At 38.7% G+C, this 26,674-nt stretch overlaps 1 protein-coding gene across 2 annotated transcripts in view; it reads right to left on the reverse strand.

Annotated features, from left to right (window-relative positions):
- LOC308038232 (ubiquitin-conjugating enzyme E2 E2) overlaps positions 1 to 26,674 on the reverse strand; it is a 203,295-nt gene that overhangs the window by 28,307 nt on the left and 148,314 nt on the right. For both annotated transcript variants that reach the window (XM_080340577.1, XM_080340576.1), the window contains one exon: positions 8,931 to 9,063. In XM_080340577.1, coding sequence (XP_080196703.1) covers positions 8,931 to 9,063 — 133 coding nt within the window. The remainder of the gene's footprint in view (positions 1 to 8,930; positions 9,064 to 26,674) is intronic.

A 26,674-nucleotide genomic window follows, 5' to 3' on the forward strand; every position in this document is an offset into this window, starting at 1 on the left:
AAAATGCACCATGCGAGACACAGCTAGCTGAAAGTGGCAACAATTTAAAAGGGATATAATAGCATTCATGAGTTAGCCTTTAATATTACTGAAAATGAAGCAGTGTGCAATATGAGTAATTATTCATTATAGTCATGGTAATTATGAAGCTGAGTAACCACTCACACTGTCTCACTGAACAGCCCACTACAGGGAAAAGATATTGAATAAGCACAGCAATACTAAACATCTACAATATATAAACATACTCATTTTGCACACAGATTTAATAGCAGAAAATGTAGAAAGGGACCTTGATAATCTTTGAGGTACTTGAGAGGCAAATAAAAAATTATCATGAACTGTACAAAGCTTTCTGGAAATAAGGTAAGAGCAGCAGCAGACAAGGGAAGTGGATTACTATTTGGGTTAGGGATCTTCAGAATGGAAACAATATTATAAGATGCAAAGAATCAAAAGCTTTCTGTGACAAAGTAAATACATGAGTTTTTAAAAATGATTATAATTTAATCAGCAAAATCTTTCTTATAATTAGTAATTCCACATAGAATATTATTTTAAGATTTACTGGCTATTTAACTTTTATAAAATAAATCCTCCATTTTCTAGTTTAAAGCATGCAGGCTATATCATCCTACATGCCAAAGTGTTCCTTCATGTTTGGTTTAACACAATGCAACACTTCTGCCCTAGATGTGAGAAAGCCTAGTACATTGCACCATCTTTATTTTACATGAAAAAAATGTATATTACCATGTGACAGGCAGTATCTGGCATTTTACTGTTTTTCCAAATTCTGCGAAGTTTTGGAAAGAAGGCAGCTCGTGGGTGTGCTCTGGTAATCAAGGCACAGGCAGGTGTGGCAAGCACAGGGCTGCAGGCACAAGGCTGCTGCTGAGCGGGACCTTCAGGTCCTAAACTTCATTTTAAGAAACTTCAGCTTTTCTTCCTCACCCGGTTTTAACAGCCTCTGAGTATTTAGGTGCTACCTACAGGAGCAGTTCTAGGCAGATTGAGCTCAAATCACTAGATTTCTGTCCCAATCAGTTCATCTGCTCTTATTCTATAATAATACTGTAAATAAAATTCTTCCTCTCACATCTGCATATATACACATATGTGTAAAAAAGGACAAGAAAGAACACTGAAATACGATGCAGTTTTAGATCACATGCATTTTTATGCAGTAGTAAAATGTGTGATATGACAGAACTACGTAGTTCAGAGATTTACAAGGTATTGTTCCTATCAAGTGACCTTTGCACTTATTGGCAATAAAATATAGTTACTGAACCTTTCCTCAGCCTGACATGTATCTGCTTACATCTCTATCCTTCACTTTACGTCTCTGTGATTTTGTAATTTTGAGAGACGTTAAAGTTTCTTCAGGAGCCACTGGGGTTTGACCTGTCCTGAGTCCTGTACCGCTGCATGCTGCCCTATAGGTTCAGTGTTACCTGAAGGTATGGGACCTATGGAAGGAATGGAGTTCCACTGCAGAGTGACAAAGCTGGTGAGGGGCCTGGAGCACAAGTCTGATGAGGAGCGGCTGAGGGAACTGGGGCTGTTCAGCCTGGAGAAAAGGAGGCTGAGGGGAGACCTTATCGCTGTCTACAACTACCTGAAAGGGGGGTTGTAGCATGGAGGGTGTTGGTCTCTTCTGCCAAGTAGCAAGTGATAGGACAAGAGGAAACAGCCTCAGGTTGCACCAGGGAAGGTTCAGATTGGATATTAGGAAAAAATTCTTCATGGAAAGGGTTGTCAGGCATTGGAACGGGCTGCCCAGGGAAGCGGTGGAATCACCACCCTTGGAGGTGTTTAAAAGGTTCTTAGGGACATGGTTCAGTGCTAGAGTTAGGTTGTGGCTGGACTTGATGAACTTGACGGTCTCTTCCAACCAGAATAATTCTGTGATTCTACGATTCTATGGTGCAAGCATGGGAACTGCAGGCTGCAGTTCTTGTGCTCCAAGAAGAACAGGACTTGGGCTGACCCTGCCAGCTCTCACAGCAGTCTGCTGGTGGCAGGTTGCCCATTTCTCCCTCTCAAAGGACTCCCATGTGTCTGGTTTCTGCCTGCAGCCACCCAAAGCCTTTGCTCGCTGGGAAAGCCTGCCATCTCCATTTATTCTCATGGATGAGGGATCCATGGGCTGCTCTCAGCGAGGAGATGTAAATAGCAATGCTGGGTGAAGAACAAGGTGGTGTGGAGGCAAAGCAAAGAGGCTGGTGGAGGCATGGTGGTGCGAATGCGCCAGGTGAGGGACCACCAGACAACAAAGAGGAGAAGGATGGGGAGGGCAGGAGGCAGCTGAGAAAAGCTGTGAGCAGCCCAGGATGGCACTAAGAGCTGACCTGATGTGACAGAGGCTATGAGAGAAGTATGACGAGGCAAATGAACGTAAGGGATAACAGTGACAGGAGACCACCGCATGTGAAGGCTGTTCATAAGATGCAAATATCTGGGGACAGTCAAGTGATGGTCAGTTGAAGCCCTGCCTGCACCAGGGGTGCAGAGAGGATACATAGCCATGATCAAATAGGCTGTACTTAAGATTATTTTGAGAGCTTCAAATGCAAATTTTGTTAATAGTGACATATACAAGTTAAAGTGCGGTTCTGCCTTGTGAGGTTCATTTTAACAACTGAGGTTAGTAATACCAAGGAATGCTTATTTTTTCTCATCTACTCCTTGAAACACTGTTTTTCTATTACACTGCAGATAAAAGGGTCCTTAACAAACAATCACGTATAAAATAGGCACGAAGAAGTAGAGTAAAAGAACTACCCTAGTACATGACGCTGAATCTTATGAAATAGGTAGAAAGTTTGTCTCACAGAAGAAGGATTCCACAAAATGATATGTAGTGTACAGAGATTAGTGCTATATGACAATTACATATAAAAAACTGAAGAGATACTTAATGTTGCCATTAAGATCAGATTCTATAGACACTGTGCATTATATTTACAAAGGAAAAAGACCCTCCTTGCAGTCAAGCAGTTGATTTAAAACAGCTAAGTTTTCAAATGCTGAGAACAATTCGTCAGTCAGTTGATAGACATATGAGATTTACAAGGAGGAAACGAAGTTTTCTGTGATTTTAATTTTGATTTAGAGGTGATTTAGCATTTGCAGCTTTCAAGTCCTGGGAACCACTTTTCAGTCAGCTGAGATTAAAGTCCCCAGCAAGATTAATTGTAGAGCTGGGATTAAGAGATTTTATAAATCACTCAAATTCAAAAATAAAGCTAGCAGAGTACTAGGATAATGATAGATACATCCATATTGTATCAGCTACAGCTAAATTGAATTGACACTGTAATAGACTGAATGCAATCAAATATGAGAGTAGAAGTTATTAATAAAGATTATTCTTGATAAAAATGCAGACACTACTACAGTGACAATTCCTGGGGGTAGAGTTCTCTTGAAGAGCATTATTTTTCTACAAGCACCTGTACAACCACGGTATGGCTTCCTGATTCATCAAGGCTTCCTGCTCCGGAGGGACAGCATGCAGGATAATGAAATTATTGTCATTCCTTCACTAACTATAGTGTACATAATGATGCAGTATTAATTTGTTGTGATGGCTAAATGTTAAAGGATCTCAGATCAAAATTTTGCACACTTGGGGAATTCACCGATTTCTTATGTGGACCAAGGACAGAAATTGAGCTGAAATTATTTTTGTCAGATCAGGCTGACTAAATGTGATACCCCCTATTCATATACATGTATATCTACACACATGTACACCCACAGATAGACTCACACCCACACAAGGGACATCTATCTATGCATAGCTATATGTCCCATTCAATACCCTAACGAAAGAGAAAGAGCAAGAGAGAGCTCTCCTTTGTTAAAGCCAAGGGGCAAACTGTCTGAATCTATTAAGGATGAAAGGAAGATAGTTAGAATGAAAAAGAAATCTCAAAGGTATTTCTAAAAAACTGTTGAGGGGTCATTAAGGCACTGGAGAAATGTAAAGTTATTTGCTTGGCAGGCCATCTCAGTATTTTCATTAATTTCTTTAAGTGGCTTCTCTGAATAGGACACAGCTTTCTCTGTTCTTCAGCCCACTGCACTACAAGGGAGATGCCGTATTTCTGGTCTGAAGTGAAACCTCGCCTTGTGACTGAGACTCAAGCCTTGGCAGCATCTGGCCTTTAGCAGAAGGTGAGATCACGTCCATCTTTCTGCCTCGCTTTGGCTGTCCATACCATCCACCCACCTGGCATCTCATAAAACCAATGTGATACCTGGGATGCAGCTGAAAAAGAACAGTGATCCTGTGGGCTGCTGCTTTCTTGCTGACTCAGCCAACTGGGCGCTCAGCTAATTTCTGCACTGCTACAGAAGCTTCCTCACAGTGGAGGCAAGGAAATATTCTTAATTGACTAGAGCCTCCCAGAAAGCCAAAGCTAATTTGTCAGGTCTCAGATGAGCTGTTCTAAAAATCCTGTTCTCTGGTTGTAGAGATAAATCAGAGATAGGCTGGGGTGGCCCTTCATCACACCTACTCAGTTTGCATCAGTCACACATAGATAAACTTTTTTTGGGGAAGAACAACTCCCTCCTCTGCATGAGTGTGCTGCAGCTGTGAGTGAAGCCAAATGCCATTGATTTAAAAGGAAAGCAAAACTGAAAGGGTCAGTGACCTCTGCCTCCAAAAATCTGCAGTCCAGTTTCAAGGCATGAGACAAAGCTGAAAAACTGAAATAGGCTTACTTCAAAGAGGGAAAAAATTAATATTGTGAGAGCAAATTATACTCTGACTTACCACACATCATAGTCTGTTTTGGTAAAAAATGACTTAATTTGATACTATGCTTATAATCCTACTGTAGAGAGACATTGACAGGTAAGGACAGACAAAAAGAAAATTGTGGACCTGTAGGGTAAAGATTGGTTGTTGCACACTGGAGGGGAAACCCGATGGCAGTGATGCTTGGCTATGCAAAATGAGGAACGTGAAATGGACCATAAAGTGTAATTAGAAGATGTAATGAATAGAGGTAAATCTTAAAAATCTTTAGAGGATGTGGTGTTGAAGGCTACAAAGGTGTAAAAACTGAAGAAATACATAAAAATATAAGTTTTGAATAGATACTTTTCCTTTGTTTAAATAAAACCTGAATGAATTAGTGATTCACTTTCTTTTATGTGCTAAAGATAAGGTGAGACAGCAGCTTAACTATCTAGAAGAACAAATGAAAATTACTTCATACATTTGTTAAAAAACCCCAAATATAGGTCAAATATCATTTCTTCGTGTGCAAATATTCTCTCAGATGTTTAATTTTATTTTAATAATGTTTTCCAATATGCAGCAGGGTGCCCAGTGATCAGAATAGGCATCAACAATGTTTACAGAAGGAATCTTGATGCTTTAGAAAATACTAAGAACTTTGTATAATACAAAGCAAACAATGGTTACACCACACACATATTTCAATTATAATAATAAAAATAAAAGACATGTCCCCCAAATTTATTTCAATATATTTTTCTCACTTTAAAAATTATTTTACCCTTCCCAGCATCCACATGCAACAGAGACATGCATGATATCATAGTGCATAACATCTGAGAACAGATAAAGACAAAGGCTTGTCGAATCTTTCTGCAGATTTTGAAACACTTTGGATCAGGCCTTTTAGCAGTAACTAAGTTATGTGACATGGGCATTTGTGTTTGGAACCTCAAGATGGGTCAAGTAATTGCATCTGGGAAACATGGTTTCTGTTTCTTCCCAGGTCTCTTGTGGTCACATTTTTGGAAGATCAATTTTGACAGTACTCATTTAAATGTTCCCTTACTTCATAGTAAAATAGGGATGAAAATGGCCCATGGAAATCTCAGGAGGAATGTATGAATTCAATCATAGCGAAAAATGTGAACTAGACCTTTTCTGCTATGTACTTACAGGGAGGTAATCTTGCCAGCACTCAGAAATACATTTTATCTCTTTCTCGGTACATTCCACAGTCTTGTACTTTATCTCTAGATTTTTCAAGATGACAGAGCCATAAGGAGTGAAACTATACTTAGAAAAAAAAATCTAAGATGATCTCTTCCCATAACCCTAGGACCCATGATTTTGAGAACAGCACCAAATATCACAAATCTTGCATTCAAGTAGGAGAGATGTCAACACCCAGTGACACAGACAGCATTGTACTGTGAGGCTGTATGTTCTGTTCCATGTACTCACTACCTTTCTTTTGCTAGAAATAAGCATGTGAATAACATGTTTAACCATCATTTCCCAACAACACGGACTGGAAGCAGCTACCTTATGACAAGCAGTCATCTTCCCATGCTGCTTTCTTCAAGGGATTTCCCAAACTACTTTACCTATGATTCAGTTTCATAGGGTCTGGAAAACAGCTGTAATGAAATAGCAGCAGTTTGAGAGGACCTACAGCAGGACTGAAAATAGAGGTCGTTTACAACAATGGCTGAAGTGAATAGAATAAGAATCCATGTGTACAAAATATGCCAGCGACATCATCGGTTGCATCCGACATTAGTCTCATGCACATGTAGTCATTACTTTCTTACAGAGAACAATTTCTCTCTTCATAAACGCTGGCCTTTTAGTAATACAATATGGCATCATCAACTCTCTCATTCTTTATCACGGAGTACATTTTCATATGATTTATATGCAGACTTCTCTTCCAATGACAATTGGCACCAAGATGAAGGCAACAAAAAAAATCTATTACAGAGCAGGTTAAGAACCTCTTTGCTCGATATTTCATGAATAAGCAATGCACAGCTACATTACTCATGTACCAAAATAATACAGTTGTCAAGCACAACTAAGAGTGGATTGGAAAAGTCTTCACCTCATAGTGAAACAGCAAACTGGACCCAGACCTTCTATTTTAAAAGGATGCATATTGCATATAGTGCCTCAGGACAGATTCAATAGAGAGAATGACAAAAGATATTCAACTTCAACTTGTCTTTCACATTTAGTTCTTTACATATTAAGTTTGGATCTTCGGGAGAACTTCAAGCTCTATTTTAGACTCAACAAATCCATTTAGTGGATATGTCAATATCCCCCAAATAATATAATTTTAATTTGCTGAAGGACTGAATGTAACCCTTGCATTACAGCTAATACAAACAGACTAAGCCCAGCAAATAAACAAACTAAAGGAGTCTGTTAAAATGGACCTTGTTTAGCAAGCAGAAAGTCTTGGACTGGCCTGGGCTGAGAGGGAGGCAGAAAGAACAGGGCATCACCCAGCTCAGTGTGCCCAAAGCTTCAATTAACCGAAGGAGAAGTTAGGAAGTTTCAAATTCTTTCTTCACTGTGCAATCATAGCTATCTAAATCAGAAAATATGCAGCCAGCGAGGTGTACAGCCCCTGTAAGACTTGTCAGGGGCCTCAAAGCTTCCCTAAACCAGAACACTAAAAGTGGGAAACAAAGTCGGACCATCTCTAACACTGCTGTGCTGACTCATCTGTAGGTCACCAGGAAAGTCTGCTTTACAGAATGAGAAGTATTTTGAATTCACATCTCTCTTTCTTTTTTTTTTTTAAAAAAAAACAACCAACAAACAAACAACTTTTCCTGATAATATCCATGTTAACTACTACAAACTTTACTACTGTGGCATTAAAATTCTGTTTATAAACATTCCTCTTTCAATAGTGTACTCACAGCAATCAAATAGGAGTCAGCTCCTTCCTCTTTTAATGCAACACCCTTCTAGCACAGACCAACATGGCACACCAACCCTTTCACAAATGTGTCAGAAAGAGGGTAAATATTTTTGCTCCCACAGCTCCTCCCAGGGAGCTGTTCCAATCTCTCACTTTCCACACTGGCAAGGTGAACAATTCACCTCTTTTCACTTTGTTTCATAAAGGACAGGCCTATCAATTTATTTCAGCAGTAACAGCCCTGCGGGGTAAATTTTCCCAGTTTCTGTTCCTGTTAGTGAACATGTGTGCTAAGAATTGCACTCGGTCTTCCAGATAAAGTCTTACAAGTGTCTTGTATGTGACATTGGTAATTCCTTATCTCTACAGGCAATGCCAAAGGATACATCTTAGGACTGTATTTGCCTTTTTCATACATGCATTTAACAGGTGTTTTGCACTAATCCTGTGATCGCCCTGTAAAGCCTCATTTTGACACCCTCCCTCAGCAGTTATGACTATTGGTTATCGATGACACTCTGCATTACTGTGTTTCATCCCATTTCTGTTTTTCCAGTCTTCATAATCACTAGATTTTTCCTATTTCACATTCCGAGACTACTCAATCATGGTAATGCTCTACCACCTTCATGTTACCGGTACAGTTCTGTGTTTGTGGTTAGTGTCATTCTTGACAGCATTGAAAATGAATCCATAAGGAATTCTGTGAATATCTGTCTTTCACTCTAGTTTCTTGCCTTTGTTGTGTGTTTCCAAATTCTTCTAGAAAATGGTGTAAAGTGATCACTTATAACTTCATGAACAATACCATATCTTGCATCTGCAAAAGTAATTTATATGGGGTAGTGCAAAAGTTGCACATTTTTGTCAGACTGCCACAGACCTCTGGTGAATGATATGAGTCAAAAGGCAAGATTAAACATCTTCAGCTGCTATTAAAGGGTGCATTTCAAATATAGATGCTTTCATATTAGAAACAAATCCAAATCAAACAAATAACTGCTGGAAATTATGCAACTGCTTGGTAAATAAATCCATATCCATCCAGCTATACTGGTGACATGCAGGCAAATTTTAGGCAGTTATTTAAATACTTTCCATCAAAATACTCAGTTTAAATATTCATTATTGCCTTGAAAGTTTTATATTTCATCCTACAACGATATACCAACATACACATTAAAAGATATCACAAGGAGAGAACTCCTGTCAGACTTTTAATATCCTCCTACTAACCTTAGGTGGTTTAAAAGGGTAGTCCGGTGAAAAGGTAATGTCAAGGAAGAAAACTCCACCTTCATATACAGACCCTGGAGGCCCCAGTATAGTTGACCTCCATTCATAAATGTTGTCTCCTTTGGGTCCAGCACTAAAATAGAAAACAAAAATATAACATAATAACCATATACAATCAAGAATATACTGCATCAGTTATAGTCTACTAGCAGTACCACTGGTTTTGCAGTAACACTACAAGTTAAAATTGTGTATCACATTCATTAAGTTAGTGTAACTGGTGTCCTAAGCTCTGTCAGTGAAGTGATATATTCAGCCAGGATGAAGTATTAAAATCACATTATAAATTATTCAAATAAGTGCAAAAAAATTCCCAACTGCCTTATCTCAAATATTTTAGTGGGCAGATGTGAAGTATTTACAGTGCAAGGATACAGAGACTTTGCTCAGATGTCTTGTCACTGCCTTGCTTCACAAGCCATCCTACTTTCACCTACCTCCTCACCCACCTACCTCATCAGTCAGTAGCAGTGTAATTACACACATTATTATACAGCACAGGCTGTACTAAAGACTGAGCAGGGTACAAATGACCTTGCAGCTGTACTTTCTAAGTTACTAACCTAAGAACTACAGTCACTAGCACAGAAGACTGCTTTACTCTGCAATCCTTACCCTATCTTAAAAAAATATAAACAAGAAGTTGGTTAAATTGTTGGATTATGTTAAGTCAAAGTCCTAATTTAAAAACACAGTACTGAAACAATATTTAAAATACATAAAACATTATGCTGTATGTGAAACAAGAGAAAATGTTCACCCACATAGTTAATTCCTGAAAAAATCAAACTGAAAACTAATAAAAGTTCTTGAGCATGACTCTTCCAAAATCCAACACAGCCTCCTTTCATACAACATAATGCTTGTCCACAGCAGTACATATTTTAGTCAGGGTGGCCTCTTAAGGAGTATGAAGATTTCTTTTTGGTTCACAGCCTGCTGATACCAGTTGCTGATACAGGACTTGAATTTTAATTAGGATCAGTTGGTATGGGGACTTATAGGTATCTGATTAATATTTTCCAGAGGAAGGCAGTGCTGGTAGGCATTTCAAATAACTGACGTGTTATTAAGACATTTCTTGTGAAACAATTCTTATTATGTTTGCAATAAAGATTTCCACAGCATGCAGGGGTTTGTGAAGTAACCTGGCATGTAGAACAGATGAAAGCTCTTGGCTATGCCCCATGCCTCACAGTGTACCCAAGGATACAACTATTGTATGACATCATGTCATGTTCACTGCTCAACTATTCATTTTGTTCACCGAAAGTTAATAAAACCTTCTTTCACCTGAAATTCCTTGGGCTCCCTTCATTAAAACTTCTGACTGCATGATTCCCTGCACACAACTGTGTGACTTAGTGCTGTGCTGTGCCGTGTACTTCATTAGTCATGGTACCTACATGAATTTTCTATAATAGCTGTTAATGCTTCTTGGCTTTCTAAACTACGTGTTTTCTTAACAAAAATGGGTTAGAGAGACTGTAACATTATGAAACATCCATTTTCTATAGGTCATTGTAACAAAACTAGCAATTGTTTTAAAGATAAAATCTGGTTTTTTAAGTGTCACAATAGCAGAAGTCTTGCCATCCATATTTCACAGTGTCTATAATACATCAGGTTGCTAGCTGCCAAACAAATTTCATTTACCCAGTTCTCAGTTTGCATTAACCTTTGAATAATAAAGCACAGCTGAGACTGCTGTAAGAAACAAACCAGAGAATGAATAATTAAAACCACCTCCACTGCCTTTAGAAAGACCATTCCCGAGTCAACAGGGAAGGTTTAATTGTGACTGAACTAGGCATTAAGGGGCTAATTGAACTCTTTATAAGCCCAAATGAATGTGGAACTACATCAGTGCTATGGTATACAAGGTTCATAGAAACTAAAACCCTTAAAAAAAAATATCAGGCAATTAGTTCAAACAGAAAAGGCAAGAAGCAGGGGCAGTCTAAATCTTACATGAAAAAAAGCCCATAATATGTGAAGGAAACCCTTTCCCATTTTCTGCAGAAAAGCGTTTTAATACTTGGAGGAGCAAGGATTCAGTTGATGCCAGTAGGTTAAAATGGAAGTGATCCAAATGTCGATCCCAGAGAAATGGTTGGAAATAGCAAGTAACAAAAGCAAGCCCTATCTTTATGAGACCTTATTTAGCCAGGAGGAGATGGTTGGGCTCTTTTCAGGTTTGAGTGAGGCTCACTTTTTTGATCAGAAGTCTCTCTGATGGTCGCACTTTCATAATCTATGTTATTTTTATTTGTTTTTCCTATTTATTTAATTGCATTAACATTTGAAATGAGCAGTCATTAATTAGAATAGTTGGAAAATGCTCCATCTGCCAGTTGAACTGTTTCGGCACGTCCAGCTACAAGCCCAGCCTGATCACATTCTGAGGATGCTGATTAACATTAATTGAAGGTTTTCTTTGCAAATAAGAGATGAAGCTTTATTAAGTATTATTATTAATTTGAAGAATAGCTTGAATTGTATGGAGTGTGGGAAGACTGCTGTTATTGATGTTGCCTGTTCGAGTGCTTGCTGGCAGCAAGGCCGTTCAGCCGATGTAAAATACCGATCCACATGCACAGGCAACAGCTGGTATGAAAGGCAATAGCATGCACAAGCATAACATTTTTTTTTTTAACTTGCACATTAATTATACAAAAAGTTTGACAGGTGTTATATCTTTGTTTTCCTTATTTCCTAATTGTAAGCCTTTTATTTATCCACGTTATTGGCAGCAAGAGCAACGACTCATCAGGCTCCGCTAGAGAAAACTCCCATATGTGCAAGACCTCAGCCAGATCCTTATTCTATAAGGTTTATAATGCAAGAGGATTTAATTGCCCTTCTCTCCACATGGATATCAGCCCGGCACACTGAAGCCTGAGTGTTTTACATTCAGTATGATTTATATTCCAGCTCTATTAATGTTACTGGCAACCAAACCACAGATCTCAAAGAAAGGAAACCAAACATCTCAGTGCCTGAAGTTCTGTTATCTTTGGAAGGAGAGATTCAGATGTGCATCCGCTTGGCAAAGGGCAGACTAAATCTGTCTTGAACTCCACTGACCCAGGGCCAGAGCATACGCATGCTGCCTCCTGCTCACCCACTGCGAAATCTATCACCTTCAGGGGAGAAATAACGATGGCTGGGGCGGCTCCAGGTGGAAGTGGCTGAACTATAAGGATGACATAGTCAGGAGAAGGACAAGTCTGCTGTCAGACCAGTAGCGCAGCCTCCCAGTTTGAGCCCTGATGCTCCAAGCCCAGCAAACCCACAGGATGAGGCAATGGAGAAGCCCAGTGAGAAGCAGGCAGTGTGACCCCAGAGCTGGCACTCCCAACATTTCCATTGGTAATTGGTAATGTAGGACTGAGGAGGTGCAGCTGAGCATAAAGACCCTGGCGACCTTACATTATCAATGGCTTGTCAAGAGCAAGCTCTCTGCTGTCATTATTCCCCTATAGCTGATGAGACATTGCTCACAATATCGCCTGGTTTACTTGGTGGGTAAGCTTTGCTCCCTGGAAGAGCTGGAGTGAGCGGACATGGAACCAGTCTCTGTCCCTGTCCAGAATATCAGTACGGTTGTATGAAATTCAGGGCAAAGGAGTCAAAACAGGTAAAATGGTCTCTTTTGTATTTCACTCTCCTTTGCCTCTCCTTATCTATTTTAGTTCTGCCACTGCCTCCCACATACATCCTTGCAGGTGAGATGTATGCACATCAGTTGCAGTTAGTAGCAAAATACTTTAAATGCTACTATAACTGAATTCATTTTGCTTTAAATATGCTTAACGCACTGAGTATTTTCTATTCCCTCAACATGTCTTAGTTAGGCAGTCACTTGAAAGTAGTGCTGCTGAAAACTGCTTGTCCAGTACAATCCATTATAAACACCAAGCCTTCCCTGCATTTAGTATATCATTAAATATTAAATTTAAAATGATGTATTAGGAGAGTTGTATGAAAACTACAGCATCTATGAGACATACCAGATGAAAACCTATCTGGAGAAGTTATGCAATTACAGTTGATTTTTAGTTTTATCAGAGCTGTGATCTGCATACAAATTTACTCAATTTCCAGAGAATAACTCAAAACAGTAGAAATACAGAAATTCAAAGAAGTAACAGTATCCCACATGTTTATCAAGTAGTTGTATGGAATATATTAGTCAAAATAATATTATTATTTTCTAATCTAACTTATGTTTTTGATGCAGTTTGTTTTACGAAGCAGCATAACCTTATACTGTAGAAAATAAGGACTAGTTCAATGTCTTCCATTCTTGGTATCTGAATCTTGCTGGTATCCACTTTTAAAGTGTAACTGTACTCTTTAACAGAAGGGAAAGGCAAGGCTATAGCACAAAACAAAGAAGTAAGAAAAGGAATTGTAACTTAAATTGCCTACTAGTACTGACATGCTAATGGTGTGTGTGGGGAAGCCATCAGGCCAAATAAAACAGGAAAGCGAGATGGCTGGGAGGTCTTCCCATTCCTTAGGACTCAAAGGAATTGGAAGATTCTTCTGGACTGGATAAGTTTAAGTTCATTTTTACCCTCATCCTTTCTAGCAGAGCAGAATAAAGCAGAACCAGGTTATTATACTAATATTGCCCATGAATTAGCTTTCCATGGCATTATCTATGGCGATTCATTCTTATTATCTAATCTGAATTGCCTTAGCACACAAAAACACACATCAGAACTGAGGTTCCCCTGCCCTAGGTGCAGTCCATGGAAGATGCAGACCCTCTCAACTATCTTCGGTAACATCTGACAGCTGAAAGAAAAGGGATACAGTCAAGTCTCTTCCCCTTGTTTTCCTTTTATTACAGAGCCTTGAGTTTACTACTGAAGAGATTTCCCTCTGAGGAGGGAAGCTCACCACAGAATTATCTCAATTTTTAAGACATACAACACTTTTTCTTGCAATCCTGTTTCTTGCTCATCTGGAGCAGATCCTGCCTCTAGCTGCCCTCGGTGAAGGCTTCTGGGAAGGCAGTTGCCCAGAGGGCAAAGTGGATACAAAAGTATTGGAAGATTGGCAAAATAATATAAGAGTACAGCTGGTGAGGGAAGAGGATGGATGTGACATAGCAGAAGACTACAGATTTTGCTTTCAGTGAGATACGTCTCTTGAGAAGCGGATCCGAAGCCTCATCAAAATATATCCAGTACATAGACCTCTGCTCTTTGTTTTGAACATGGTGCCAACACTGAAACTGGTCCTAAGCGAAAGTGTTGCCTTGGTCTGTACCACAGCTCGGGGCTGTCCCCATGCCTGGCGACAGCCACAAGACCAGCAGCGAGGCTGTGCTGGCACAGTGGTTGCTGGATAATCTCCATGTGGGAACGAGTAAAGTCAACAGGAGCTATGCTGATGCTGATGTCACCAGGTGACTCAGACCCACCTGCGCACCCAGCCCAGCCCTATTCAACAAAATGCAAAACAGTGCCATTGAGGAGCATCGGCATCACACCCCGATGAGCAGCTGTAGTTCTCAGCCCTGCATTCCCACTCCTGTGCACCTCTGCTTCGGAATGGTTACAGGCAGTGCCAGCAACACCAGGTATCTGTTGAATTTCTTCTGCTCTTCTCCCAGTTCTCTCTCTTCTCCATTCTCGAAGGCCACCTCATCCACCACCTCTTGAGCCTTCACCCTTTTCTCTTCCCTTGTTACTGACAATTCTCCTTCGTAGAACCTGTATTTTCTATTTTCTGCTTGAGGGTGGTGTCTCTCCCACCCCCTCTCTCTGTACTGTGATAATTCATTGCTCCATCATAGTGGATCCTTCCTCCCTTCAGGAGGTACATGCAGATCCCACATCCACTAACATCCCCTTTCTTTTTTCTCTCATCAACAGCCATCAACACATCCTGCTATTTTTCATCTTTCTCCAGAAAAGAGGAGGGGGTGGAAAATGGTGCGGAGGGGATTTTATTACACTACAGCAGTTACTCATTTTGTTTCTTTCTTTCCCTGTTACCCGTCTTCTGAGACGTAGAAAATGAGGAGCATGCAGCACGGGTGCTGCAGCAACAGTGGCGTAGGGAAGGGAGTCACAGCTGCCTGCCCAGATGCTACAGTGATATCAGGAGGTACTTTTATAAATGTGTGTAATAAACAGTTGCCACAGCAGCCAAAGGAATATATTTCTACAAAAGAAAAACAAAGAGAGAGCAGCGAGCACTGAGACTGCCTGTGGCAATGGGCACAGTTGTATGGTTAATAACACCTCTGCTATGAATAAAATTAGCAGACTGGTCTCCAAGCAGTAAAATCAAAGAACAATTAAAGGAATAAACCCCTTCAGAATTAGAGATAAGTGCTTAGTTCGGCTATAATATTGATGACTTAAACACTCCTCGAGAAATAAACTCTCCCCAAATTTGTACTTTTGGACTGTATAACATTTTCTTCATTTATTTTTCCTGAAAATCTGCTGAAAACTCCTAGGTTTTTTTTTTTTTTTTTCATTATTTATCCTCATCTCAATTTCTTCATCTATATGGTGCAAGAAGTGTTTCTTAATACTTACTATCTAGACCAAGGCTAGAATTTTTCAGCACTAAATTTTATGCCCAAGCAATCTGAATTACTCTAAAAATTAACAAGATTTACACATTTTTAAAGAGTTGTCCATTTTTACTTTAGCTAGATGCTATTTGTAGCGAAAAAGCTTGGCTTTCCATGATCTAACACTCGAATTTGGGTCTACACTAGATCCAGGGTTTTCTGTCACCCTGCAATACTACTGAGAATTTATGTCTTACATATGTTGGAATATCAATATAATCAAATGAGGTAAGCATGATTTTTGGTTAGGTATCTCTCATTAGACTTAATTATTCATAATGGAAACCAAGGGTGAAGTGACTGGGCCACTTGTCACTCAGTAAGGCTTTGGCAGAAAGTGAAACTTCAGACAAATCCCTTACACCACTTAGTTTCCATTACTGCAACATAATTCAGCTGTAAAATTTGGATCAGACTTCCTTCCAGCTCTTCCAGTTTTCTGATTGAGACCATCTTTATGTAAGAAACCTTAAAAAAAAAAAGTAGTTTTAGGCAAGCAGCAAGAGGAGGAGGATATTAAGACATTTTTCTAACCCATGCTACAGTTCCTTCAAAGTGGTTATATCCTGCCTTTATCATGTGCTTTTTATTGAAGCCAGTTACAATTTTCATCCACACTTTGGAACCAATATGTTTGTGGTAAATTTGACTGGAAGAATATCTAGGAAAACTGATCCCAATGAGCTGTCACAGGAGCACCAACGTATTACAGCACAACACCAGATATTGCTTCTTATGCTTACAGAGAGCGATTGAATTCAGTATGGTATGGCATCTTTTCACTGTGAATCTTCTTGAGTTTTAGCAAGATGTTTCTAGAGGTCCATTTATCACCCAAAACAATATGCTGTTTAACTTTGGGCCTTCCTGCCACTTTCTTGCAGCAAACCCGCAGCACACCCAGTCAGTGTGCCCAAAGTCTGTATGAGACAAATCCTTTTTTTTCCTTCTGATTAATTTTCTCTGCCTGCCTGTCATTGGAGCCATTAAAACTTATTGGTTGAAGCTGATGAAACCATGTTGCATTTAAAAATTAATAAGTTTTGGGCACAGTAAAAACAACAAATAGATTAAGACCAAACCTAATATCACTTATTGATTTTATTATTCACTTCTAAATAATACCCCTAAAAATTATTAGAAGTATCCTAGTGCTTTAGCAGACTGGTGTTATTCAGAGAGTACTTTGAAGCTTTTATTCTCTAAAATCCTGTCTTCAGAGCGTTCCTGAGACAGAAACCATCATGAAGAAAACTGCTTCTTAATGCACAAAATAGCTATTTATATTATAGTATCTACAGCAATTTATTCATTGCAAACACCATTACACAGTGTATGATCACAGCATGCTGAGTATTCACAATGAGATTTTAAAAATGGCAATTTTGTTAAGTATTCTCCACTTTGTTCAGCTGAACAAAATTACATAAAACCCTTCACAGAAGGTTTTCCTTGTTTGGCGCCGGAAACAATCATTTGCCTCCTATTACACATCTATGGGCTCGATTCCCTTTTGCCACATCTCTTGTTTCTTCTTCTTCTAAAGTAATACCACTAACTGTAGTTCCAGCTCTTTTACACCATCAGAAACGGACTGTATAGTTTAAAAAAGAGAAAATATTTATCAGCCTGATTTGCCTCTATGGTAAATTATATCAAACATGATTTGTAGCCATACTTTAGCACAATAGGAAAACACAAGTAACTGGGATGAAAAACACCACGAAAAAAATGTAAAGACTGTCCTGGAACCTTCTAATATGACCTCCAATCTTGCAACATGGCAAGTGATACTATTTCCATGTTATTCCTGATTTGCTTTTCCTTGAAATTTTGTTTTCCAAGACTGCCATTTATTTTTCAAAACACAACTACTTTTCAATTTAACATTTCCCCTTGCCCACAACAGCTGTAATTTACCATTCTATCTTTTCTAAGTTAAACAGAAAACATGACAGACAAGAGTGGGGTGGCACCATCAGGCACTATAGTTTTAAATTCTAGATCTAACTTTAAAGGATGGGGTGACTGAGCGTGGACAGATAGCACAGAAACCCCACAGCAACTGGACATTTAAGAGGTGTAGTAGGGAGGAAAGCATTCTTTAAAACAGCATTGACTTTTTAGTTTCTGTGGAAACCTTAGAGGCAACACAGAAGAGAGAGGTAGACAGGGTGAAAGCAGACCAGTTCAAACAGCCTAGAACAACCTGTCATGAATGGGTGTAATATACTGAAAGCTTTGGATTTGAAATCCATCGGATATGTTGATTTGGTCACTTATAAGAAAAACTATTCCAAACTCCTGCTCTTCATCAGGATGAATCATGCAGAATATATTAGCAATGAACGGATCGGCTGAACTTCAACTAACATCTCCTTTACTTTCTGATGATAGACTGATGATTTAATGTAAGAAATTTTTTAAAGTCTTATCTAAAAGAGATCTCCACAGTATCTTCAAGAAATATTAGTGTTAAGATACTCTGCAGTAATCAGACATTTCAGTAATTGAGAATGATTTAAACAGGATTATTTCTAATATATGTTCACACACATTTTCTGGTTATTATGGCAAATAGGCAGGAACATTTTTCAATGACTGCATATTCTCTGTTCCTCAGAAAGCTGATTTTCTGTATGACCACTAGTCTTTCTATCCTTCCCCTACTTGGAAATGATTTATTCAACTGCCTATAAAGAGGTTTGATTTGCTCAAGACTGTCATCTTTAATAATCCCATCTAAAGGCAGTTGTCTAAATAGGAGCCTGGAAATTTTGAAACGTTATGCAACAAGAATAATTTTGTAGCTTTCTTCCTGAAGGGCCTCGATTCTGAGATTTCTTTTTGTGATGTTTTAGAGACTTCAGTTTCTACACATAAGCTGCTTGTAAAACTGTCCCGAAATATTAATGAGGGAAAGCAATGAGAAGGAAATTTAAATAAGTTAATATATACAGAAAGAGATATCTCAAACATACAATACAGCTGTGTAACCAACAAATCTGCTCTTCTGTCTGCCCTGTAAACAGAGGAACTGGCTTGAATACAGACTCCCCTCATCTTAGTGAGAGATTCACACACGCTTACACATGAAACGCTTGCTTACACAAGGAAACAACTCCGTATTATGGCACAGATTAACTAACATGATGTTAAACACATTATAAAACAAGTCATTTCCTCCTGAGTAAACAAGCCTATAAAGCCAACAGGCACAGAAAAAGGAAATTTGATTCTGAAATCCATATACTTCAAAAGCAGATTCCTTTTATTTAGTCAATTTAGTTAAGAGGCTGTCTTATTTCTCCAGATCTCTGGTAAACAGAAGAAAACACACTTGGAAATTACTGGCGAACAGACTTGTTTTCACAACATTTGTTCTTCATTTGAAATTATTAACTTACTTCAAATATGGACACCAGCCATAGGTCCAAGGTGAAAGAAACCTTAAAATGTCTCAACTTTTGACTGAGACATTCCCTCCATTGCAGGCCACATTTTGACTTACCAGAAGAAAACACCATTTACAGGCAATTTTCTTTGCAGTATCTGTAAGGAACGAGCAATTTACACCACTTGACTGACTAGTCGAAATAAATGGGAATCTGGCAAATTTCTGGGAAGTGTTTCCATGAGACTGGGACCTGGTAATGTAGATTCTTCTACTTCATTAGAATATTGTTAAGACTTTTTAATACACTTCTTCCCTGGACTTATATGGATCCATGACAGGGTGAACAGAAAACAAAATCCACAGAAATTTCTCATTTTTCTATCAGGATAATTTTCTCCTAGAGTCTTTGGGAGTAGCTTTGGGGCTGCCGTTAGGAAGGGGCTTACACAGGACTGAGCTTTCTGTGCTGAGGTTGCTGGAAATCCTCTCAAAGTCAGAGCTGGAGCTACCAAGTGAAATTGCTAAAACAGTCCCAGAAACTGGTTATGCCATGGATCACTATAAGAACGGGGCCATTCCAATGTGCTTTTCAGTAAAGGTGAGCTTATCTGGGACAACTGAGGCTACATTTTTCTCCGCTGCGCTCCCAGGATCAGGACTGTTGATTAGAAAACCCTTCCCTATAAATGGCTTATTTTAATCCCTTGCTTTATTCAAAAGCATTAGGATGGAAAGCTGGAAAGTGATCCCTGGATGGGTGATGGCAGAATTGGTTCAAGAAAGGAAGGATGCTCACTTGTCATTTGAAAGCTATAGTGAAAAGGTACGGCTGGAAGGGGAAGATGTCCACCTCTGTTCTCAGGATGGGAAGGTGAACAACTGGTGTGTAGGTACCCCCTTGTGAAAGCAATCTTCACCTCAGAGCTGGAGAACTCAGAGCTCTGAAAGATCCCCCTCAAGCTTTCAAGTGACGCTTCCACTGTTGTAGGCCTCATGCATGATCTACTCTAGAAATGATGCTTTGTCCAACGAAGAAACAACATTAGTAAGGGAGAAGCAGCATTATCATATGTAATTCGTAAACAAATATTTTGTCAGAGAAGAATTAAACTTCACATCTATAAGTCCTGGTTTTTTATAACCACAGCGTATGTTCCCTACATCAAGATATAATACCAACAACAGTTGAAATTACCATTACAATTTCCTTGGCAACAGTAACTTGGAATCCTTACTCACGCAGATGTTTCTTGCATGACAAAAACTACATTTGTGTTATTTTCCTTTCCATTTTCAGTCCCAGCTCATCTCCTTTGTTCAGCTGCCAGTGATACCTTCTCACATCATTGTTTATTCACTTGTAATACACCTGGTTGTGTGCATTAAGTGACAAATGGCCAGTCTCTTGAGTCAGAGCTACCACAAGGAGAACCACAGTACACTACACTAGTCATGCTGGAATTTGCCACGTAAAAATAACATGTAGCTTAACCTATGAACACTAGAGTTATATTACTTACCTTTATCATGCATTACTGCTTATCTTTATTGTCCTAATCACGCTTGTTTAAGCCTTGTGTATTCAAAGCAAACAGCTGGAGCAAATGGCTATGAGCTATAGTAATCTTCATCTTGTGGTCTCTGGTTCAGCGCTAGCCTAGATGGCTTATGTCCAAATTGTTTGTACTTGGAGGCTCTTTGGTGGTCTGCGTCTAATGAATAGAGTTTTTATGAATCCATTTCTTAGTGGACAAATGTCCCAAGTCATAACAATATCACTGCTGATTGCGGCCTTGCTGGCAACTGACTTGATGGAGGAGGAAATAGTCTTTGGCTGGATGTGCCAGTTCTTGCTTGAGGCCCTGAGAATGCTGTGGGAATACATGCCAGACAGCTGCCTGTCCTTACTGGTTATTCACAGGTTAATTAGGAACCTATCTGTGCTAATCACTGTAACGGTCAGGTCAGTACTCCTCACAAACATTGCACTGAGTGTAATAGTTTTAATAGAAAAATGTCCTGCCTTTTTTCTAACACAGAGGGAAGGCACAGTGGAGATACTTCAAGTCCTATTACTGTTTAGGTAACTTGGATATGATCAAAATCAGTGATGGTCCACCTGTACTGCTTGTGATAATTTACCAGAAATCTATCTGCCTGAGAAAGATTTAAATATATCACTTCATGTATTAAGAGGAAGAACTGTTCCTCTGTTGGATCATATTGAATCACAGTGGTGTGTATGTGCATTCTTGTCACAGTTTCTGCACTTTTACCCGTTTTGATGCCTTCAAAATTACCTTTTTTAAAATTAATGTACTTGCCAATTGTATATTCTGGAAGGGATAGCAGCTGTTTCCTCACAACTGTACGCATAGCCTTTTGAAGAAAATTTTGTTTATTAATAGTAATCTGTTTTTCATCGCTTTGCAATTTCTAAGATAATAGGGCAAAACACAATTTTCCTTTCATGTTCTCTGCATACTGAAGCGATAGATGCAATTGCAAGAGACTACTCATGCTGAGGGCAAAACTTAGTACTGCTTAATGTGACTTAATGACTAAAAAATGTGTATCATTTATAGATGACATCTAGTACTCAGCTAAGATATTATCATGGTCAATGAGTACTCCTCCCTGCCAGTTAGTAAAAAGATTTGGAATTAAATCTGTTTTTATTTTACTTGTTCAAGTAGACACAATGAAAGTAAACGAGCTAACCACATGAGTAACACAAATGAGATTTGGTCCTTGCTCTTAATCCTTTTCTAGACAGAAGCCAGAATATATATTTTAACTTGAAACACAGAACTGAGAGAAAGGGGGATAAAACCAGGAGTGAAGAAAGGCTATTTTACAGCTACATAGATCTCTAAATACCTCCAGGAACTTTGCATAATAAGGGCAGCTACTTTCAGTTATCACTCTATGGCCCATGACAGTCTTTGCAGGAAAGCACTTCTTTCTCCCTCAGGCAATGCTATCAAGTTAGCGCGGATCTCTTGAAATACCTAAGTGCTGTATTTAAAGCTAAATGTATAGCATATGGAGGATTGGAGTTGTGCTCTGGAGAACACCCCCCACCCGAAGGCACTGAGGCACGCCAACAAACATCCCTACAAAATGTGGCAAATATAACAGGGAAAATGCCAGAATACAGACATTTCCTGTAGATTTTAAGTCAAGAGACAATCTTGTGTGATAGAGATACCAGAGGGTCCACAACTGATCTTGAACTACCTCAAGACACAATGTACACAACGAATTAGTGTTTCATACACGAGCACTATTTCCCTTATGGGATACATTACTTAGCTTTTCCTAAAGCTACCAAAGCAATCCACATGCTTCTTTACCAAACTAGGTGTATTCAACGCCAATGCAGAGAAGCTGTGAGTGACACTCAACTTTCCCAGGAAGCGAAGGCTCAATCCAGTGCACTCCAGACTTGATCTGGTGTTCAGTGATGTCAGTGATGAAACTCCCACTGACTTCGATACATTGAAATGCACAAAAAAGAGCACTTATAAACCACTTGTAAGCCCATAAAATATGCATGCAGTTCTGCTCACAATTTTAAAATCTCTTATTTTTAATGAGTCTTGCTAAAAAAAAAAAAAATTGCCTATGCAATTGTACACTCAAATTTATGCTCACGTGATTTAAATTTTTTTTCAGTTTACCACGTTAGGAAACATATTTCAAAACTGTATCCTCAGATGATCAACCCCCTCTCCCACCTCAAACCTTCTAAATCAAAAAGCAGCGGATGGTGGTGCGGTCTGCGCAACCACCAAGCTTTGATCGAGGTTTTTCCGTTACAGCAATATTTTAGAACCATGTAAAAAATACGAACCAAACTTGTTGGTTGACTTCCATTCCTATCACTTCTTTGACATTCAAAACTGAAATGTCAGTTCCTCTGTGAAATAAGAGAACTCTGTAATTTGGGAAGTCTATTAACTTGTCTGACAAAACTAGATTTATTACATTTTTGGCATATATTCCTTCACAAGCTAATATTCTTTGCTTAAATAATATTTCTGTTTTCATTTGCATCTTTATACTTATTTTCAAGTAATTTTATCACTAACAAGGATTATTGCTGGGTTCAGGACTCAAATCCTATTGCAATTCAAAAAAATGGGAACAATTTCACATTAATATTTTCTCTGCAAAGGTAAAAGGTTAAACTGAGTAGCACGAGACACAAGAAAATGAATTAGTAAGCTGACGGAAAGATAATCAGTCTGGCTTCAAGGTTAATTTTCTGTTATTTATTGCAGCTGTTTGGTGTTCTTTTTTCCTTAACTTCTAGCAGTATGCCAATCCAGTGCTACCACAGCAGACACTACACAAATATTAATAGAAACAATGTCTAAAAATCACACTCTCTTTCAGAAACCCACCCCTGCTTCACAGCTACTCTCTCCTAAAAAATCTGCAACAAAGTAATATCCTTTTTGTTGAAAATCAGGAAACTGAAGTCCTGGCAAACTGACAGGTAAAGTTATTTTCCTCAAAAACATGACTATGTGAATAAGAGGTGTTCAGAAATGTAAGCGCCCAGCTGCCTTCTCGGATGTGACTGTAAACACTGCATTTAAATACAGAATCATAATATTTACGAACAGAAATAACACACAGTGTGTCTTTCAAAATCCCTCCGACACTGTCCAGATTTTTTTGTGTGTGGTAAACAAACCCATATAAACAGTGGGAAGTAAAAGTGGTTTAAAAATAATTTTATTTTTTTGCAAATGAAGCAGTCTTGCCAACATCAACAGCTACTACTGTTATCCTAACGCTGCTGTCTTATTTCATTCTCCTTGTTTTAACATTATAAAACTGATAAATATATTTTGCTTCACAAATTGAGGGAAGCCTGAAAACCTCAACTTTTCCTCACTTCATAAGCTTTGGAGAATTTATCTAAAATATTTTAACATTTAGAAGCCAGCACTTCTTATTGTATAAATAAAGTTACATCTGAACTTGCACGTATTTCCAACAAATGACAAAACAGATTTAGTGCAAGTCAGATGGTTTTGCCACAAATACAATTTCAGTTTATGGTTATCAATTTAGGCAAATTAGGATTTCCCAACAACATCAGTTAAAAGTTTGGTATTGACTTATCTTTTGTCAAAAAAGTCAGTTACTTTTTTTCATCCCTTTTCATCTCTGTTTCCCTATAACAGCCACAAGTATTCTATGATTCTATGAAGTATTTTTTATTTGTGGGCCATAAAATATTACAGTAATTCATTACATATGGCATTGGCATACTTGTTATAGCTACCTCGTGTACATTTCAATACCAAAATACATTTCTCAGTTTAATGCACTACTAATGAATCAACTAAAATTCAAGTGGTTTGGGGCTTCACCTGACACTTTAACTTATTGCTCCCATAATCACATCATGAGCAGAAGCGGCCTTGTAATTCTCACTTCATGTTCAGGCAGTAGTAGTGAAACTCATTGTAATATTCTTGTTCTGTGGTTTATAATTACTTCCAAATTTCAGAAAATGTATTTATGTGCCCATTGACATGATTTTTTTCAGGGGGGTTTCTGTTATGCTAGCCACCACAGATGCCTAAAAACAAACATCCAAAGAATGCATATCCAAATACACATCCAAAGGAATTTTTTTAGCATTTCAAACAAAAGACTTTTCTTCATTAAAATGCTTCACACCAGACCTCCACAGCAGAGACCGACCTAGAACCAGAAACTCCTGACTGAGGAGTAGGGGTAGGCAGCCCTTCCCTTGCCAAAGAGATTTTCAAACCCTTTGACAACCTCTGCTTCAGTTGTTCTTTGCTCATTCAATGACATTATTTGTACAGGCATACAGAAGAAAAAAAAGAAAAGTTTTGAGTAATGCCCAGTCCTTTGCTGCAGATTTTCCACCACTACTGAAGAGAAGATCTGGACTTCAGGTGTTGGGGATAGTTTTTATAAAGTTTCTTCTGCACAGTCACACGTAGCACAGCTTGTAGTCTTTGCTCTACAATATTTAAAACTTAATAACATGTTGCTGCAAATACTTTCTACCAGGTGACGTCAATGAAAATATTCACAGTACTATAAAGAGGAGTCATTAATTATCTTCAGGTCTTACAGAACATCAGGATCTAGTACTAAAAATATATATGGACATGAACAACAATGCTTTGTGCACGTAAGGCTACTTAAGGACATAGCTTCCCAGGACCCACGCTTCCAAGCTGCAGCTTGCTGTTTTTGACAGCAAAGTGAAAAGTTGCACTCCAGGAACTGAAATACAATTCTTTTATAGCATTATTTTTCAGCCAGTACACTACCAGGAGACACTAACAAGCAAGGCCTATTTAGTTCTGTTGAGCAATGAATAAACTCAGTTATCCAAGGATGGAATATTTCACAACAAGACCTAAGAGTTTCGTGTTGGATTTTGAGGGCTAATTTTTGCTTTTTGTGTACAGAGCATGAGATCGGTACCCACAGCAGGTACAGAATACAAGGCTTGCTATCAGCTCAGAGGAACGTTACAATCAGGTTTTCATCTGTTCAGCAGAAATTCAAAACCAGGATGTCTTGTGTTGAACATCTGCATCTACTGCACCACGCGACAGTGGTAAACACTTTGTAGAGCTCAGGATGAAGGGATCTCACCTCCACACCACAAGACCTTGGTATGCTGCCGGTTGTCAGTCATAATTAACTCTTTTAACTACAGAAATCGGGTCAGCCTCATTTCAATAAATACCGCAGGGAGAGGAAGATGAGAAAACACACTGTGGTACTTCTACAGAGCAGAATACTTCAGCCTATTTGCAGTCAGATTCACCAATTTTAAGGCATCCATTTAGTCTGAGCTGGGCGAGCAATGTCTCTGTCAACGGGTAAAATAAACACTATTTAGAGTGGAACCATTTGTAATATGCTTTAATTGGCAATTTTCCCTTAGTGAATAATATAACATCTTTCATACGAGGATTCTGCAGCTCTGTGATTTTTTGTCTTTGTATTAAGAGATATGAAAACTACTGCACAGAATGAATTCTCTTAATAACAGAGCTTAGAATAAAACATCCATTATTACAGGAATCAGACTGGTCTTCTACAACCATATGAATGCAACCAGAGCAAGAAAGTAATGTAAAACACCCACGTACTTAAAATTAATATATTTTCTCCAGAACAGATGGCAATATAAAATATGAATTAAGAGTAACTTCACATAAATTAAGGAAAAAAGCCTTTTTTGAATAGTAGAAGATACCTCACTCTTTATAAACTGTGTTTACACTTAGAGGATTTCTACTGCATGAAGATATGGTCAGGAGGTTCAGTCAACAAAGAACTGCGTATGTTTTTTGTAGGCTATGCTGAGGCTTGCAGACTAGACAGACTGACAACACCAAAATGTCACTGAGACTGTCTTTCAAAGGGACAGCTGACGGAGTTCTGCACAAATTTAATCTCTTCCAGGGAAAGGTAACCTGAAATGATGAAGTCCAATTGACTGGGAGCATCCAGGAGCTGGAACATCCTCTCACATAAAACTGCTGGGTGTTGATAAGGTGAGTTCTGTGTTCCATTGATAGCTAGACTCTGCAGTTTAAAGTGACTGGAAAGTCTCAACTGAAGAAAGTTTTAATTCTTTGTCTTTTAAAAAGATTTCTATATGCT

Source organism: Nesoenas mayeri (assembly GCF_963082525.1).
Source record: "Nesoenas mayeri genome assembly, chromosome: 2".
Taxonomy (NCBI): Eukaryota; Metazoa; Chordata; class Aves; order Columbiformes; family Columbidae; genus Nesoenas; species Nesoenas mayeri.